Source organism: Ranitomeya imitator, chromosome 4 (assembly GCF_032444005.1).
Source record: "Ranitomeya imitator isolate aRanImi1 chromosome 4, aRanImi1.pri, whole genome shotgun sequence".
NCBI lineage: Eukaryota > Metazoa > Chordata > Amphibia > Anura > Dendrobatidae > Ranitomeya > Ranitomeya imitator.
Window position 1 is genome coordinate 1125949 of NC_091285.1, and position 12676 is coordinate 1138624.

The 12676-nt window shown below is 56.4% G+C and overlaps 1 protein-coding gene across 1 annotated transcript in view; it reads left to right on the forward strand.

Moving 5' to 3' along the window:
• STRAP (serine/threonine kinase receptor associated protein) overlaps positions 1-10205 on the forward strand; it is a 56144-nt gene extending 45939 nt beyond the window's left edge. The window contains exons 7-9 of the mRNA XM_069762747.1: positions 9277-9413; positions 9514-9663; positions 9852-10205. Of these exons, the coding sequence (XP_069618848.1) occupies positions 9277-9413; positions 9514-9663; positions 9852-9913 (349 nt within the window). The 3' untranslated portion in view covers positions 9914-10205. The remainder of the gene's footprint in view (positions 1-9276; positions 9414-9513; positions 9664-9851) is intronic.
• Positions 10206-12676: the final 2471 nt, after the last annotated feature.

The following is a 12676-nucleotide window of genomic DNA, read 5'->3' on the forward strand; positions in this document are numbered from 1 at the left end:
TGTGACTGTGGCTCTTGTATGTGGTGCCATCTGTAGAGGTGACGGGCGCTCCTCCTCTACGTGGTGTCTGCTGTAGAGGATGTGACTGTGGCTCTTGTATGTGGTGCCGAATGTAGAGGTGACGGGCGCTCCTCCTCTACGTGGTGTCTACTGTAGAGAGGATGTGACGGCGGCTCCTCTACGTAGTGCCGAATGTAGAGGTGACGGTCACTCCTCTTCTACGTGGTGTCTGCTGTAGAGGTGACGGCGGCTCTTGTATGTGGTGCCATCTGTAGAGGTGACGGGCGCTCCTCCTCTACGTGGTGTCTGCTGTAGAGGATGTGACGGCGGCTCTTGTATGTGGTGCCATCTGTAGAGGTGACGGGCGCTCCTCCTCTACGTGGTGTCTGCTGTAGAGGATGTGACTGCGGCTCTTGTATGTGGTGCCATCTGTAGAGGTGACGGGCGTTCCTCTTCTACGTGGTGTCTGCTGTAGAGGTGACGGCGGCTCTTGTATGTGGTGCCATCTGTAGAGGTGACGGGCGCTCCTCCTCTACGTGGTGTCTGCTGTAGAGGATGTGACTGCGGCTCTTGTATGTGGTGCCATCTGTAGAGGTGACGGGCGCTCCTCCTCTACGTGGTGTCTGCTGTAGAGGAGGTGACTGCGGCTCTTGTATGTGGTGCCATCTGTAGAGGTGACGGGCGCTCCTCCTCTACGTGGTGTCTGCTGTAGAGACGATGTGACTGCGGCTCTTGTATGTGGTGCCATCTGTAGAGGTGACGGGCGCTCCTCCTCTACGTGGTGTCTGCTGTAGAGGATGTGACTGCGGCTCTTGTATGTGGTGCCATCTGTAGAGGTGACGGGCGCTCCTCCTCTACGTGGTGTCTGCTGTAGAGGAGGTGACTGCGGCTCTTGTATGTGGTGCCATCTGTAGAGGTGACGGCGCTCCTCCTCTACGTGGTGTCTGCTGTAGAGGATGTGACTGTGGCTCTTGTATGTGGTGCCGAATGTAGAGGTGACGGGCGCTCCTCCTCTACGTGGTGTCTGCTGGAGAGGATGTGACGGTGGCTCCTCTACGTAGTGCCGAATGTAGAGGTGACAGGTGCTCCTCCTCTACGTGGTGTCTGCTGTAGAGAATGTGACTGTGGCTCTTGTATGTGTTGCCAGCTGTAGAGGTGACGGGCGCTCCTCCTCTATGTGGTGTCTGCTGTAGAGAGGATGTGACTGCGGCTCTTGTATGTGGTGCCATCTGTAGAGGTGACGGGCGCTCCTCCTCTACGTGGTTTCTGCTGTAGAGAGGATGTGACTGTGGCTCTTGTATGTGTTGCCAGCTGTAGAGGTGACGGGCGCTCCTCCTCTACGTGGTGTCTGCTGTAGAGAGGATGTGACTGCGGCTCTTGTATGTGGTGCCATCTGTAGAGGTGACGGACGCTCCTCCTCTACGTGGTGTCTGCTGTAGAGGATGTGACTGTGGCTCTTGTATGTGGTGCCATCTGTAGAGGTGAAGGGCGCTCCTCCTCTACGTGGTGTCTGCTGTAGAGGATGTGACTGCGGCTCTTGTATGTGGTGCCATCTGTAGAGGTGACGGGCGCTCCTCCTCTACGTGGTGTCTGCTGTAGAGGAGGTGACTGCGGCTCTTGTATGTGGTGCCATCTGTAGAGGTGACGGGCGCTCCTCCTCTACGTGGTGTCTGCTGTAGAGACGATGTGACTGCGGCTCTTGTATGTGGTGCCATCTGTAGAGGTGACGGGCGCTCCTCCTCTACGTGGTGTCTGCTGTAGAGGATGTGACTGTGGCTCTTGTATGTGGTGCCGAATGTAGAGGTGACGGGCGCTCCTCCTCTACGTGGTGTCTGCTGTAGAGGATGTGACTGCGGCTCTTGTATGTGGTGCCATCTGTAGAGGTGACAGGCGCTCCTCCTCTACGTGGTGTCTGCTGTAGAGGAGGTGACTGCGGCTCTTGTATGTGGTGCCATCTGTAGAGGTGACGGGCGCTCCTCCTCTACGTGGTGTCTGCTGTAGAGGAGGTGACTGCGGCTCTTGTATGTGGTGCCAGCTGTAGAGGTGACGGGCGCTCCTCCTCTACGTGGTGTCTGCTGTAGAGAGGATGTGACTGCGGCTCTTGTATGTGGTGCCATCTGTAGAGGTGACGGGCGCTCCTCTTCTACGTGGTGTCTGCTGTAGAGAGGATGTGACTGCGGCTCTTGTATGTGGTGCCATCTGTAGAGGTGACGGGCGCTCCTCCTCTACGTGGTGTCTGCTGTAGAGGATGTGACTGCGGCTCTTGTATGTGGTGCCAGCTGTAGAGGTGACGGGCGCTCCTCCTCTACGTGGTGTCTGCTGTAGAGAGGATGTGACTGCGGCTCTTGTATGTGGTGCCATCTGTAGAGGTGACGGGCGCTCCTCCTCTACGTGGTGTCTGCTGTAGAGGATGTGACGGCGGCTCCTCTGTGATGCCAGCTGTAGGGGTGACGGGCGCTCCTCCTCTACGTGGTGTCTGCTGTAGAGACGATGTGACGGCGGCTCCTCTATGTAGTGCCGAATGTAGAGGTGACGGGCGCTCCTCCTCTACGTGGTGTCTACTGTAGAGAGGATGTGACTGCGGCTCTTGTATGTGGTGCCATCTGTAGAGGTGACGGGCGCTCCTCCTCTACATGGTGTCTGCTGTAGAGGATGTGACTGCGGCTCTTGTATGTGGTGCCATCTGTAGAGGTGACAGGCGCTCCTCCTCTACGTGGTGTCTGCTGTAGAGGATGTGACTGCGGCTCTTGTATGTGGTGCCATCTGTAGAGGTGACGGGCGCTCCTCCTCTACGTGGTGTCTGCTGTAGAGGATGTGACTGTGGCTCTTGTATGTGGTGCCGAATGTAGAGGTGACGGGCGCTCCTCCTCTACGTGGTGTCTGCTGGAGAGGATGTGACGGTGGCTCCTCTTCGTAGTGCCGAATGTAGAGGTGACAGGCGCTCCTCCTCTACGTGGTGTCTGCTGTAGAGGATGTGACTGTGGCTCTTGTATGTGTTGCCAGCTGTAGAGGTGACGGGCGCTCCTCCTCTACGTGGTGTCTGCTGTAGAGGATGTGACTGTGGCTCTTGTATGTGGTGCCATCTGTAGAGGTGACGGGCGCTCCTCCTCTACGTGGTGTCTGCTGTAGAGGATGTGACTGTGGCTCTTGTATGTGGTGCCGAATGTAGAGGTGACGGGCGCTCCTCCTCTACGTGGTGTCTACTGTAGAGAGGATGTGACGGCGGCTCCTCTACGTAGTGCCGAATGTAGAGGTGACGGTCACTCCTCTTCTACGTGGTGTCTGCTGTAGAGGTGACGGCGGCTCTTGTATGTGGTGCCATCTGTAGAGGTGACGGGCGCTCCTCCTCTACGTGGTGTCTGCTGTAGAGGAAGTGACGGCGGCTCTTGTATGTGGTGCCATCTGTAGAGGTGACGGGCGCTCCTCCTCTACGTGGTGTCTGCTGTAGAGGATGTGACTGCGGCTCTTGTATGTGGTGCCATCTGTAGAGGTGACGGGCGTTCCTCTTCTACGTGGTGTCTGCTGTAGAGGTGACGGCGGCTCTTGTATGTGGTGCCATCTGTAGAGGTGACGGGCGCTCCTCCTCTACGTGGTGTCTGCTGTAGAGGATGTGACTGCGGCTCTTGTATGTGGTGCCATCTGTAGAGGTGACGGGCGCTCCTCCTCTACGTGGTGTCTGCTGTAGAGGAGGTGACTGCGGCTCTTGTATGTGGTGCCATCTGTAGAGGTGACGGGCGCTCCTCCTCTACGTGGTGTCTGCTGTAGAAACGATGTGACTGCGGCTCTTGTATGTGGTGCCATCTGTAGAGGTGACGGGCGCTCCTCCTCTACGTGGTGTCTGCTGTAGAGGATGTGACTGCGGCTCTTGTATGTGGTGCCATCTGTAGAGGTGACGGGCGCTCCTCCTCTACGTGGTGTCTGCTGTAGAGGAGGTGACTGCGGCTCTTGTATGTGGTGCCATCTGTAGAGGTGACGGCGCTCCTCCTCTACGTGGTGTCTGCTGTAGAGGATGTGACTGTGGCTCTTGTATGTGGTGCCGAATGTAGAGGTGACGGGCGCTCCTCCTCTACGTGGTGTCTGCTGGAGAGGATGTGACGGTGGCTCCTCTACGTAGTGCCGAATGTAGAGGTGACAGGTGCTCCTCCTCTACGTGGTGTCTGCTGTAGAGAATGTGACTGTGGCTCTTGTATGTGTTGCCAGCTGTAGAGGTGACGGGCGCTCCTCCTCTATGTGGTGTCTGCTGTAGAGAGGATGTGACTGCGGCTCTTGTATGTGGTGCCATCTGTAGAGGTGACGGGCGCTCCTCCTCTACGTGGTTTCTGCTGTAGAGAGGATGTGACTGTGGCTCTTGTATGTGTTGCCAGCTGTAGAGGTGACGGGCGCTCCTCCTCTACGTGGTGTCTGCTGTAGAGAGGATGTGACTGCGGCTCTTGTATGTGGTGCCATCTGTAGAGGTGACGGACGCTCCTCCTCTACGTGGTGTCTGCTGTAGAGGATGTGACTGTGGCTCTTGTATGTGGTGCCATCTGTAGAGGTGAAGGGCGCTCCTCCTCTACGTGGTGTCTGCTGTAGAGGATGTGACTGCGGCTCTTGTATGTGGTGCCATCTGTAGAGGTGACGGGCGCTCCTCCTCTACGTGGTGTCTGCTGTAGAGGAGGTGACTGCGGCTCTTGTATGTGGTGCCATCTGTAGAGGTGACGGGCGCTCCTCCTCTACGTGGTGTCTGCTGTAGAGACGATGTGACTGCGGCTCTTGTATGTGGTGCCATCTGTAGAGGTGACGGGCGCTCCTCCTCTACGTGGTGTCTGCTGTAGAGGATGTGACTGTGGCTCTTGTATGTGGTGCCGAATGTAGAGGTGACGGGCGCTCCTCCTCTACGTGGTGTCTGCTGTAGAGGATGTGACTGCGGCTCTTGTATGTGGTGCCATCTGTAGAGGTGACGGGCGCTCCTCCTCTACGTGGTGTCTGCTGTAGAGGAGGTGACTGCGGCTCTTGTATGTGGTGCCATCTGTAGAGGTGACGGGCGCTCCTCCTCTACGTGGTGTCTGCTGTAGAGGATGTGACTGCGGCTCTTGTATGTGGTGCCATCTGTAGAGGTGACGGGCGCTCCTCCTCTACGTGGTGTCTGCTGTAGAGGAGGTGACTGCGGCTCTTGTATGTGGTGCCATCTGTAGAGGTGACGGGCGCTCCTCCTCTACGTGGTGTCTGCTGTAGAGAGGATGTGACTGCGGCTCTTGTATGTGGTGCCATCTGTAGAGGTGACGGGCGCTCCTCCTCTACGTGGTGTCTGCTGTAGAGGAGGTGACTGCGGCTCTTGTATGTGGTGCCAGCTGTAGAGGTGACGGGCGCTCCTCCTCTACGTGGTGTCTGCTGTAGAGAGGATGTGACTGCGGCTCTTGTATGTGGTGCCATCTGTAGAGGTGACGGGCGCTCCTCTTCTACGTGGTGTCTGCTGTAGAGAGGATGTGACTGCGGCTCTTGTATGTGGTGCCATCTGTAGAGGTGACGGGCGCTCCTCCTCTACGTGGTGTCTGCTGTAGAGGATGTGACTGCGGCTCTTGTATGTGGTGCCAGCTGTAGAGGTGACGGGCGCTCCTCCTCTACGTGGTGTCTGCTGTAGAGAGGATGTGACTGCGGCTCTTGTATGTGGTGCCATGTGTAGAGGTGACGGGCGCTCCTCCTCTACGTGGTGTCTGCTGTAGAGGATGTGACGGCGGCTCCTCTATGTGATGCCAGCTGTAGGGGTGACGGGCGCTCCTCCTCTACGTGGTGTCTGCTGTAGAGAGGATGTGACTGCGGCTCTTGTATGTGGTGCCATGTGTAGAGGTGACGGGCGCTCCTCCTCTACGTGGTGTCTGCTGTAGAGGATGTGACGGCGGCTCCTCTATGTGATGCCAGCTGTAGGGGTGACGGGCGCTCCTCCTCTACGTGGTGTCTGCTGTAGAGACGATGTGACGGCGGCTCCTCTATGTAGTGCCGAATGTAGAGGTGACGGGCGCTCCTCCTCTACGTGGTGTCTACTGTAGAGAGGATGTGACTGCGGCTCTTGTATGTGGTGCCATCTGTAGAGGTGACGGGCGCTCCTCCTCTACATGGTGTCTGCTGTAGAGGATGTGACTGCGGCTCTTGTATGTGGTGCCATCTGTAGAGGTGACAGGCGCTCCTCCTCTACGTGGTGTCTGCTGTAGAGGATGTGACTGCGGCTCTTGTATGTGGTGCCATCTGTAGAGGTGACGGGCGCTCCTCCTCTACGTGGTGTCTGCTGTAGAGGATGTGACTGTGGCTCTTGTATGTGGTGCCGAATGTAGAGGTGACGGGCGCTCCTCCTCTACGTGGTGTCTGCTGGAGAGGATGTGACGGTGGCTCCTCTTCGTAGTGCCGAATGTAGAGGTGACAGGCGCTCCTCCTCTACGTGGTGTCTGCTGTAGAGGATGTGACTGTGGCTCTTGTATGTGTTGCCAGCTGTAGAGGTGACGGGCGCTCCTCCTCTACGTGGTGTCTGCTGTAGAGGATGTGACTGTGGCTCTTGTATGTGGTGCCATCTGTAGAGGTGACGGGCGCTCCTCCTCTACGTGGTGTCTGCTGTAGAGGATGTGACTGTGGCTCTTGTATGTGGTGCCGAATGTAGAGGTGACGGGCGCTCCTCCTCTACGTGGTGTCTACTGTAGAGAGGATGTGACGGCGGCTCCTCTACGTAGTGCCGAATGTAGAGGTGACGGTCACTCCTCTTCTACGTGGTGTCTGCTGTAGAGGTGACGGCGGCTCTTGTATGTGGTGCCATCTGTAGAGGTGACGGGCGCTCCTCCTCTACGTGGTGTCTGCTGTAGAGGATGTGACGGCGGCTCTTGTATGTGGTGCCATCTGTAGAGGTGACGGGCGCTCCTCCTCTACGTGGTGTCTGCTGTAGAGGATGTGACTGCGGCTCTTGTATGTGGTGCCATCTGTAGAGGTGACGGGCGTTCCTCTTCTACGTGGTGTCTGCTGTAGAGGTGACGGCGGCTCTTGTATGTGGTGCCATCTGTAGAGGTGACGGGCGCTCCTCCTCTACGTGGTGTCTGCTGTAGAGGATGTGACTGCGGCTCTTGTATGTGGTGCCATCTGTAGAGGTGACGGGCGCTCCTCCTCTACGTGGTGTCTGCTGTAGAGGAGGTGACTGCGGCTCTTGTATGTGGTGCCATCTGTAGAGGTGACGGGCGCTCCTCCTCTACGTGGTGTCTGCTGTAGAGACGATGTGACTGCGGCTCTTGTATGTGGTGCCATCTGTAGAGGTGACGGGCGCTCCTCCTCTACGTGGTGTCTGCTGTAGAGGATGTGACTGCGGCTCTTGTATGTGGTGCCATCTGTAGAGGTGACGGGCGCTCCTCCTCTACGTGGTGTCTGCTGTAGAGGAGGTGACTGCGGCTCTTGTATGTGGTGCCATCTGTAGAGGTGACGGCGCTCCTCCTCTACGTGGTGTCTGCTGTAGAGGATGTGACTGTGGCTCTTGTATGTGGTGCCGAATGTAGAGGTGACGGGCGCTCCTCCTCTACATGGTGTCTGCTGGAGAGGATGTGACGGTGGCTCCTCTACGTAGTGCCGAATGTAGAGGTGACAGGTGCTCCTCCTCTACGTGGTGTCTGCTGTAGAGAATGTGACTGTGGCTCTTGTATGTGTTGCCAGCTGTAGAGGTGACGGGCGCTCCTCCTCTATGTGGTGTCTGCTGTAGAGAGGATGTGACTGCGGCTCTTGTATGTGGTGCCATCTGTAGAGGTGACGGGCGCTCCTCCTCTACGTGGTTTCTGCTGTAGAGAGGATGTGACTGTGGCTCTTGTATGTGTTGCCAGCTGTAGAGGTGACGGGCGCTCCTCCTCTACGTGGTGTCTGCTGTAGAGAGGATGTGACTGCGGCTCTTGTATGTGGTGCCATCTGTAGAGGTGACGGACGCTCCTCCTCTACGTGGTGTCTGCTGTAGAGGATGTGACTGTGGCTCTTGTATGTGGTGCCATCTGTAGAGGTGAAGGGCGCTCCTCCTCTACGTGGTGTCTGCTGTAGAGGATGTGACTGCGGCTCTTGTATGTGGTGCCATCTGTAGAGGTGACGGGCGCTCCTCCTCTACGTGGTGTCTGCTGTAGAGGAGGTGACTGCGGCTCTTGTATGTGGTGCCATCTGTAGAGGTGACGGGCGCTCCTCCTCTACGTGGTGTCTGCTGTAGAGACGATGTGACTGCGGCTCTTGTATGTGGTGCCATCTGTAGAGGTGACGGGCGCTCCTCCTCTACGTGGTGTCTGCTGTAGAGGATGTGACTGTGGCTCTTGTATGTGGTGCCGAATGTAGAGGTGACGGGCGCTCCTCCTCTACGTGGTGTCTGCTGTAGAGGATGTGACTGTGGCTCTTGTATGTGGTGCCGAATGTAGAGGTGACGGGCGCTCCTCCTCTACGTGGTGTCTGCTGTAGAGGATGTGACTGCGGCTCTTGTATGTGGTGCCATCTGTAGAGGTGACAGGCGCTCCTCCTCTACGTGGTGTCTGCTGTAGAGGAGGTGACTGCGGCTCTTGTATGTGGTGCCATCTGTAGAGGTGACGGGCGCTCCTCCTCTACGTGGTGTCTGCTGTAGAGGATGTGACTGCGGCTCTTGTATGTGGTGCCATCTGTAGAGGTGACGGGCGCTCCTCCTCTACGTGGTGTCTGCTGTAGAGGAGGTGACTGCGGCTCTTGTATGTGGTGCCATCTGTAGAGGTGACGGGCGCTCCTCCTCTACGTGGTGTCTGCTGTAGAGAGGATGTGACTGCGGCTCTTGTATGTGGTGCCATCTGTAGAGGTGACGGGCGCTCCTCCTCTACGTGGTGTCTGCTGTAGAGGAGGTGACTGCGGCTCTTGTATGTGGTGCCATCTGTAGAGGTGACGGGCGCTCCTCCTCTACGTGGTGTCTGCTGTAGAGGATGTGACTGCGGCTCTTGTATGTGGTGCCGAATGTAGAGGTGACGGGCGCTCCTCCTCTACGTGGTGTCTGCTGTAGAGGAGGTGACTGCGGCTCTTGTATGTGGTGCCATCTGTAGAGGTGACGGGCGCTCCTCCTCTACGTGGTGTCTGCTGTAGAGGATGTGACTGCGGCTCTTGTATGTGGTGCCGGTACTTCTGCGCTCGTTACCATCACGTACTATGACATTTGGTCATGTCCCTGCTCGGACGACGTTGGGATAATGACGGTGTTTGAACTCTCCTGAGGTGCCTCCAGACTACTCCGCCTTATAGATCCAGTGGCTCTTTGTAATGGTCATTTTTATATTCTCTTTCCAGCCTGGAGCTGATCAAGTCATTTGAGGCACCAGCTCCCATCATCTCTGCTTCTCTCCACCCCGAAAAGGACTGCATTGTGGCTGGAGGCGATGACTTCAAGCTGTATAAATACGACTACACCACAGGGGAGGAGCTCGGTGAGGAATCTTACCCTGGCGGCCTCCTCCCCTCGCTGAGGCTGCTGCCTCCCTTTCCATGCTCTTGTCATCCTGATCTCTCGCTTCTTTTCTTCGATAGAATCCTACAAAGGCCATTTTGGTCCGGTCCATTGTGTGCGCTTCAGTCCGGACGGCGAGCTTTATGCCAGTGGCTCTGAGGACGGCACGCTACGGCTGTGGCAGACGGCAGTGGGGAAGACGTACGGCCTGTGGAAGTGTGTTCTGCCCGGTATGAGGATGGGGAAGGGTCTGCCCAGGCTTTCCTATTGGGAGATATGGGCGCAAGGGTGGGTAATGTCCCTGCAGACGCCGTCCCTCCTATCCAGTCGCGGGAGCTGCGTACTGTTCCTGCCGTGTGGGGGATGGTCACGGGGAAGGGGACGTTTCTGATGGTGACTGCATTGTCTCTTTGACTAGATGAGTTGATCTCGGAGAACTCGGACGTCATTTACAACGTCTCGTCTGAGGTGAAAGCTTGAGCTCCGGTCTTCGTGTTGAGACTCGATGAACATCCAGACGCTTTCCGGGAAGAGTCCTCCATCTACAGCGACGGCACAACTTCTGGGACGATGGCGCAGGAGGGACCTGGCAGCGCATGTTGTGACGGGACACCAGTGACGTGTGTGACGACGGATGGAATTCATTGTGTGGAGGGAGGGTCTGATCATGGAGGGTCCGCTCTCCTGCCCCCGACCACTGTGTTACATCATCTGCTTCTCTGTATTTACATAGTACTCTGTTCTGTTCTCTGAATAAACCCTGTACAGAGTCTGAGGTGTCCAGTGTGTGCGGCGGTGCCACCTAGAGTGGGTGTGCGACCTTGCTACCTAGTCGGTGTGCGATGGTGCCACCTAAAGTTAGTGGCTGCGCCACCTGTAGTCAGCGCGCAGGATGTGCCGCGGCACCACCTGTAGTCAGCGCGCAGGGTGTGCGGAGGCGCCATCTGTAGTCAGCGCGCAGGGTGTGCGGAGGCGCCGCATGTAGTCAGCGCGCAGGGTGTGCGGAGGCGCCACATGTAGTCAGCGCGCAGGGTGTGCGGGCGTGCCACCTGTAGTCAGCACACAGGGTGTGTGACGGCGCCACCTAGAGTTGGTTTTTGTATGGTGATGCCATCTTCAGTCAGTGTCCAGGATGGGGCCCTTTACCTTTTGTCAGAGGGCCACTGCTTCACCTCAGTCCTCTTTATCTGCACTGTATTTAGGTCACTATGGTGGCTCAGTGGTTAGCACTGTACTATATATAGGTCACTATGGTGGCTCAGTGGTTAGCACTGTATTTATATATCTACACTGCTAAAAAATAAAGGGAACACTTAAAGGGAACCCCACCGGCATCAGGGCTTATCTCCAGCACTCTACATTCTGGAATGCTGTAGATAAGCCCCCGATGTATCCAGAAAGATGAGAAAAAGATGTTAGATTATATTCACCCAGGGGTGGTCCCGCTGTTGGGCCGGAGCCTCCCATCTTCATCAGATGACGTCCTCTTCTTGTCTTCACGCTCCGGCGCAGGCGCACTTTATCCTCCTTGTTGAGGGCAGAGCAAAGTACTGCAGTGCGCAGGGAGAGGCCCAGTGCCTGCGCACTGCAGTACTTTGCTCTGCCCTCAACAAGGAGGATAAAGTGCGCCTGCGCCGCAGCGTGAAGATCAGAAGAGGACGTCATCGTATGAAGATGGGAGGCCCCGGACCACCAGCAGGACCGCCCCTGGGTGAGTATAATCTGACGTCTTTTTCTCATCTTTTACATTGGGGGCTTATCTACAGCATTCCAGAATGTATTACAGAGTGCTGTAGATAAGCCCCTGATGCCGGTGGGCTTACCTCACCCGCGGTTTTCGGGGTGACAGGTTCCATTTAACCACCACACTGTAACTCCACGTCACTCCTGTCCAGTTATGATTCACCACTGACTGAATCCGTTGTGTAAATGGAACAGATAACAGGAAGAAATGATGGACAATTAGCTCGGAGGGGAGCGGCAGGGGTGACCCCAGACCATGTCTCTGTTCTCATCCTTTTTGGTTACTTTCCTTTTTTGTCATCGCTCTCACCCCTAGACATACTGTGCAGTAGCATGAGGAGGTATCTACAACCCACAGAAGTTGCTCCATCCATGATGATGGTCTGAGGGCCCGATGTCCACAGGTGAGTATTGCGCTCACAGCCTAACACCGTGCAGGACACTTGGCATTCACCACTGGCGCCCTGTGCTCTTCACAGATGGAGGCAGGTTCACACTGAGCACATGTGACAGAGTCTGGAGACGCCGTGGAGAGCGATCTGCCTGCAACATCCTTCTGCATGACCGGTTTGGCAGTGGGCCAGTAATGATACGTTGTGACATTTCTTTGGAGGGCCGCACGGCCCTATATGTAGCCTGACTGCCATTAGGTACCGAGATGAGATCCTCAGACCCCTTGTGAGACCATATGCTGGTGCGGTTGGCCCTGGGTTCCTCCTAATGCAGGACAATGCCAGACCTCATGTGGCTGGAGTGAGTCAGCAGTTCCTGCAAGATGAAGGCATTGAAGCTATGGACTGGCTGCCCGTTCCCCAGACCTGAATCCGATGCAGCACATCTGGGACATCATGTCTCGGGACATCATGTCTCGCTCCATCCACCAACGTCACGCTGCACCACAGACTGTCCAGGAGTTGGCGGGTGCTTTAGTCCAGGTCTGGGAGGAGATCCCTCAGGAGACCATCCGCCGCCTCATCAGGAGCATTCCCAGGCGTTGTAGGGAGGTCACACAGGCACGTGGAGGCCACACACAATACTGAGCATCATTTCCTTGTCTTGAGGCATTTCCACTGAAGTTGGATCAGCTTGTAACTTCATTTTCCACTTTAAGTATCTTTCCAAATCCGGGGGAGAGGAGGAGATCTGTATTATACAGCATAGAGGGGGAGGAGGACGGGGATCTATGGGACGATAGAGGGAGAGGAGGACAGGGATCTATGGGACTATAGAGGGGGAGGAGGACGGGGATCTGTGTGACAATAGAGGGGGAGGAGGATGGAGATTTATGGGACTATAGAGGGGGAGGAGGATGGAGATCTATGGGACTATAGAGGGGGAGGAGGATGGGGATCTATGGGACTATAGAGGGGGAGGAGGATGGAGCTCTATGGAACTATAGAGGGGGAGGAGGATGGGGATCTATGGGACTATAGAGGGGGAGGAGGACGAAGATCTATGGGACTATAGAGGGGGAGGAGGACGGAGATCTATGGGACTATA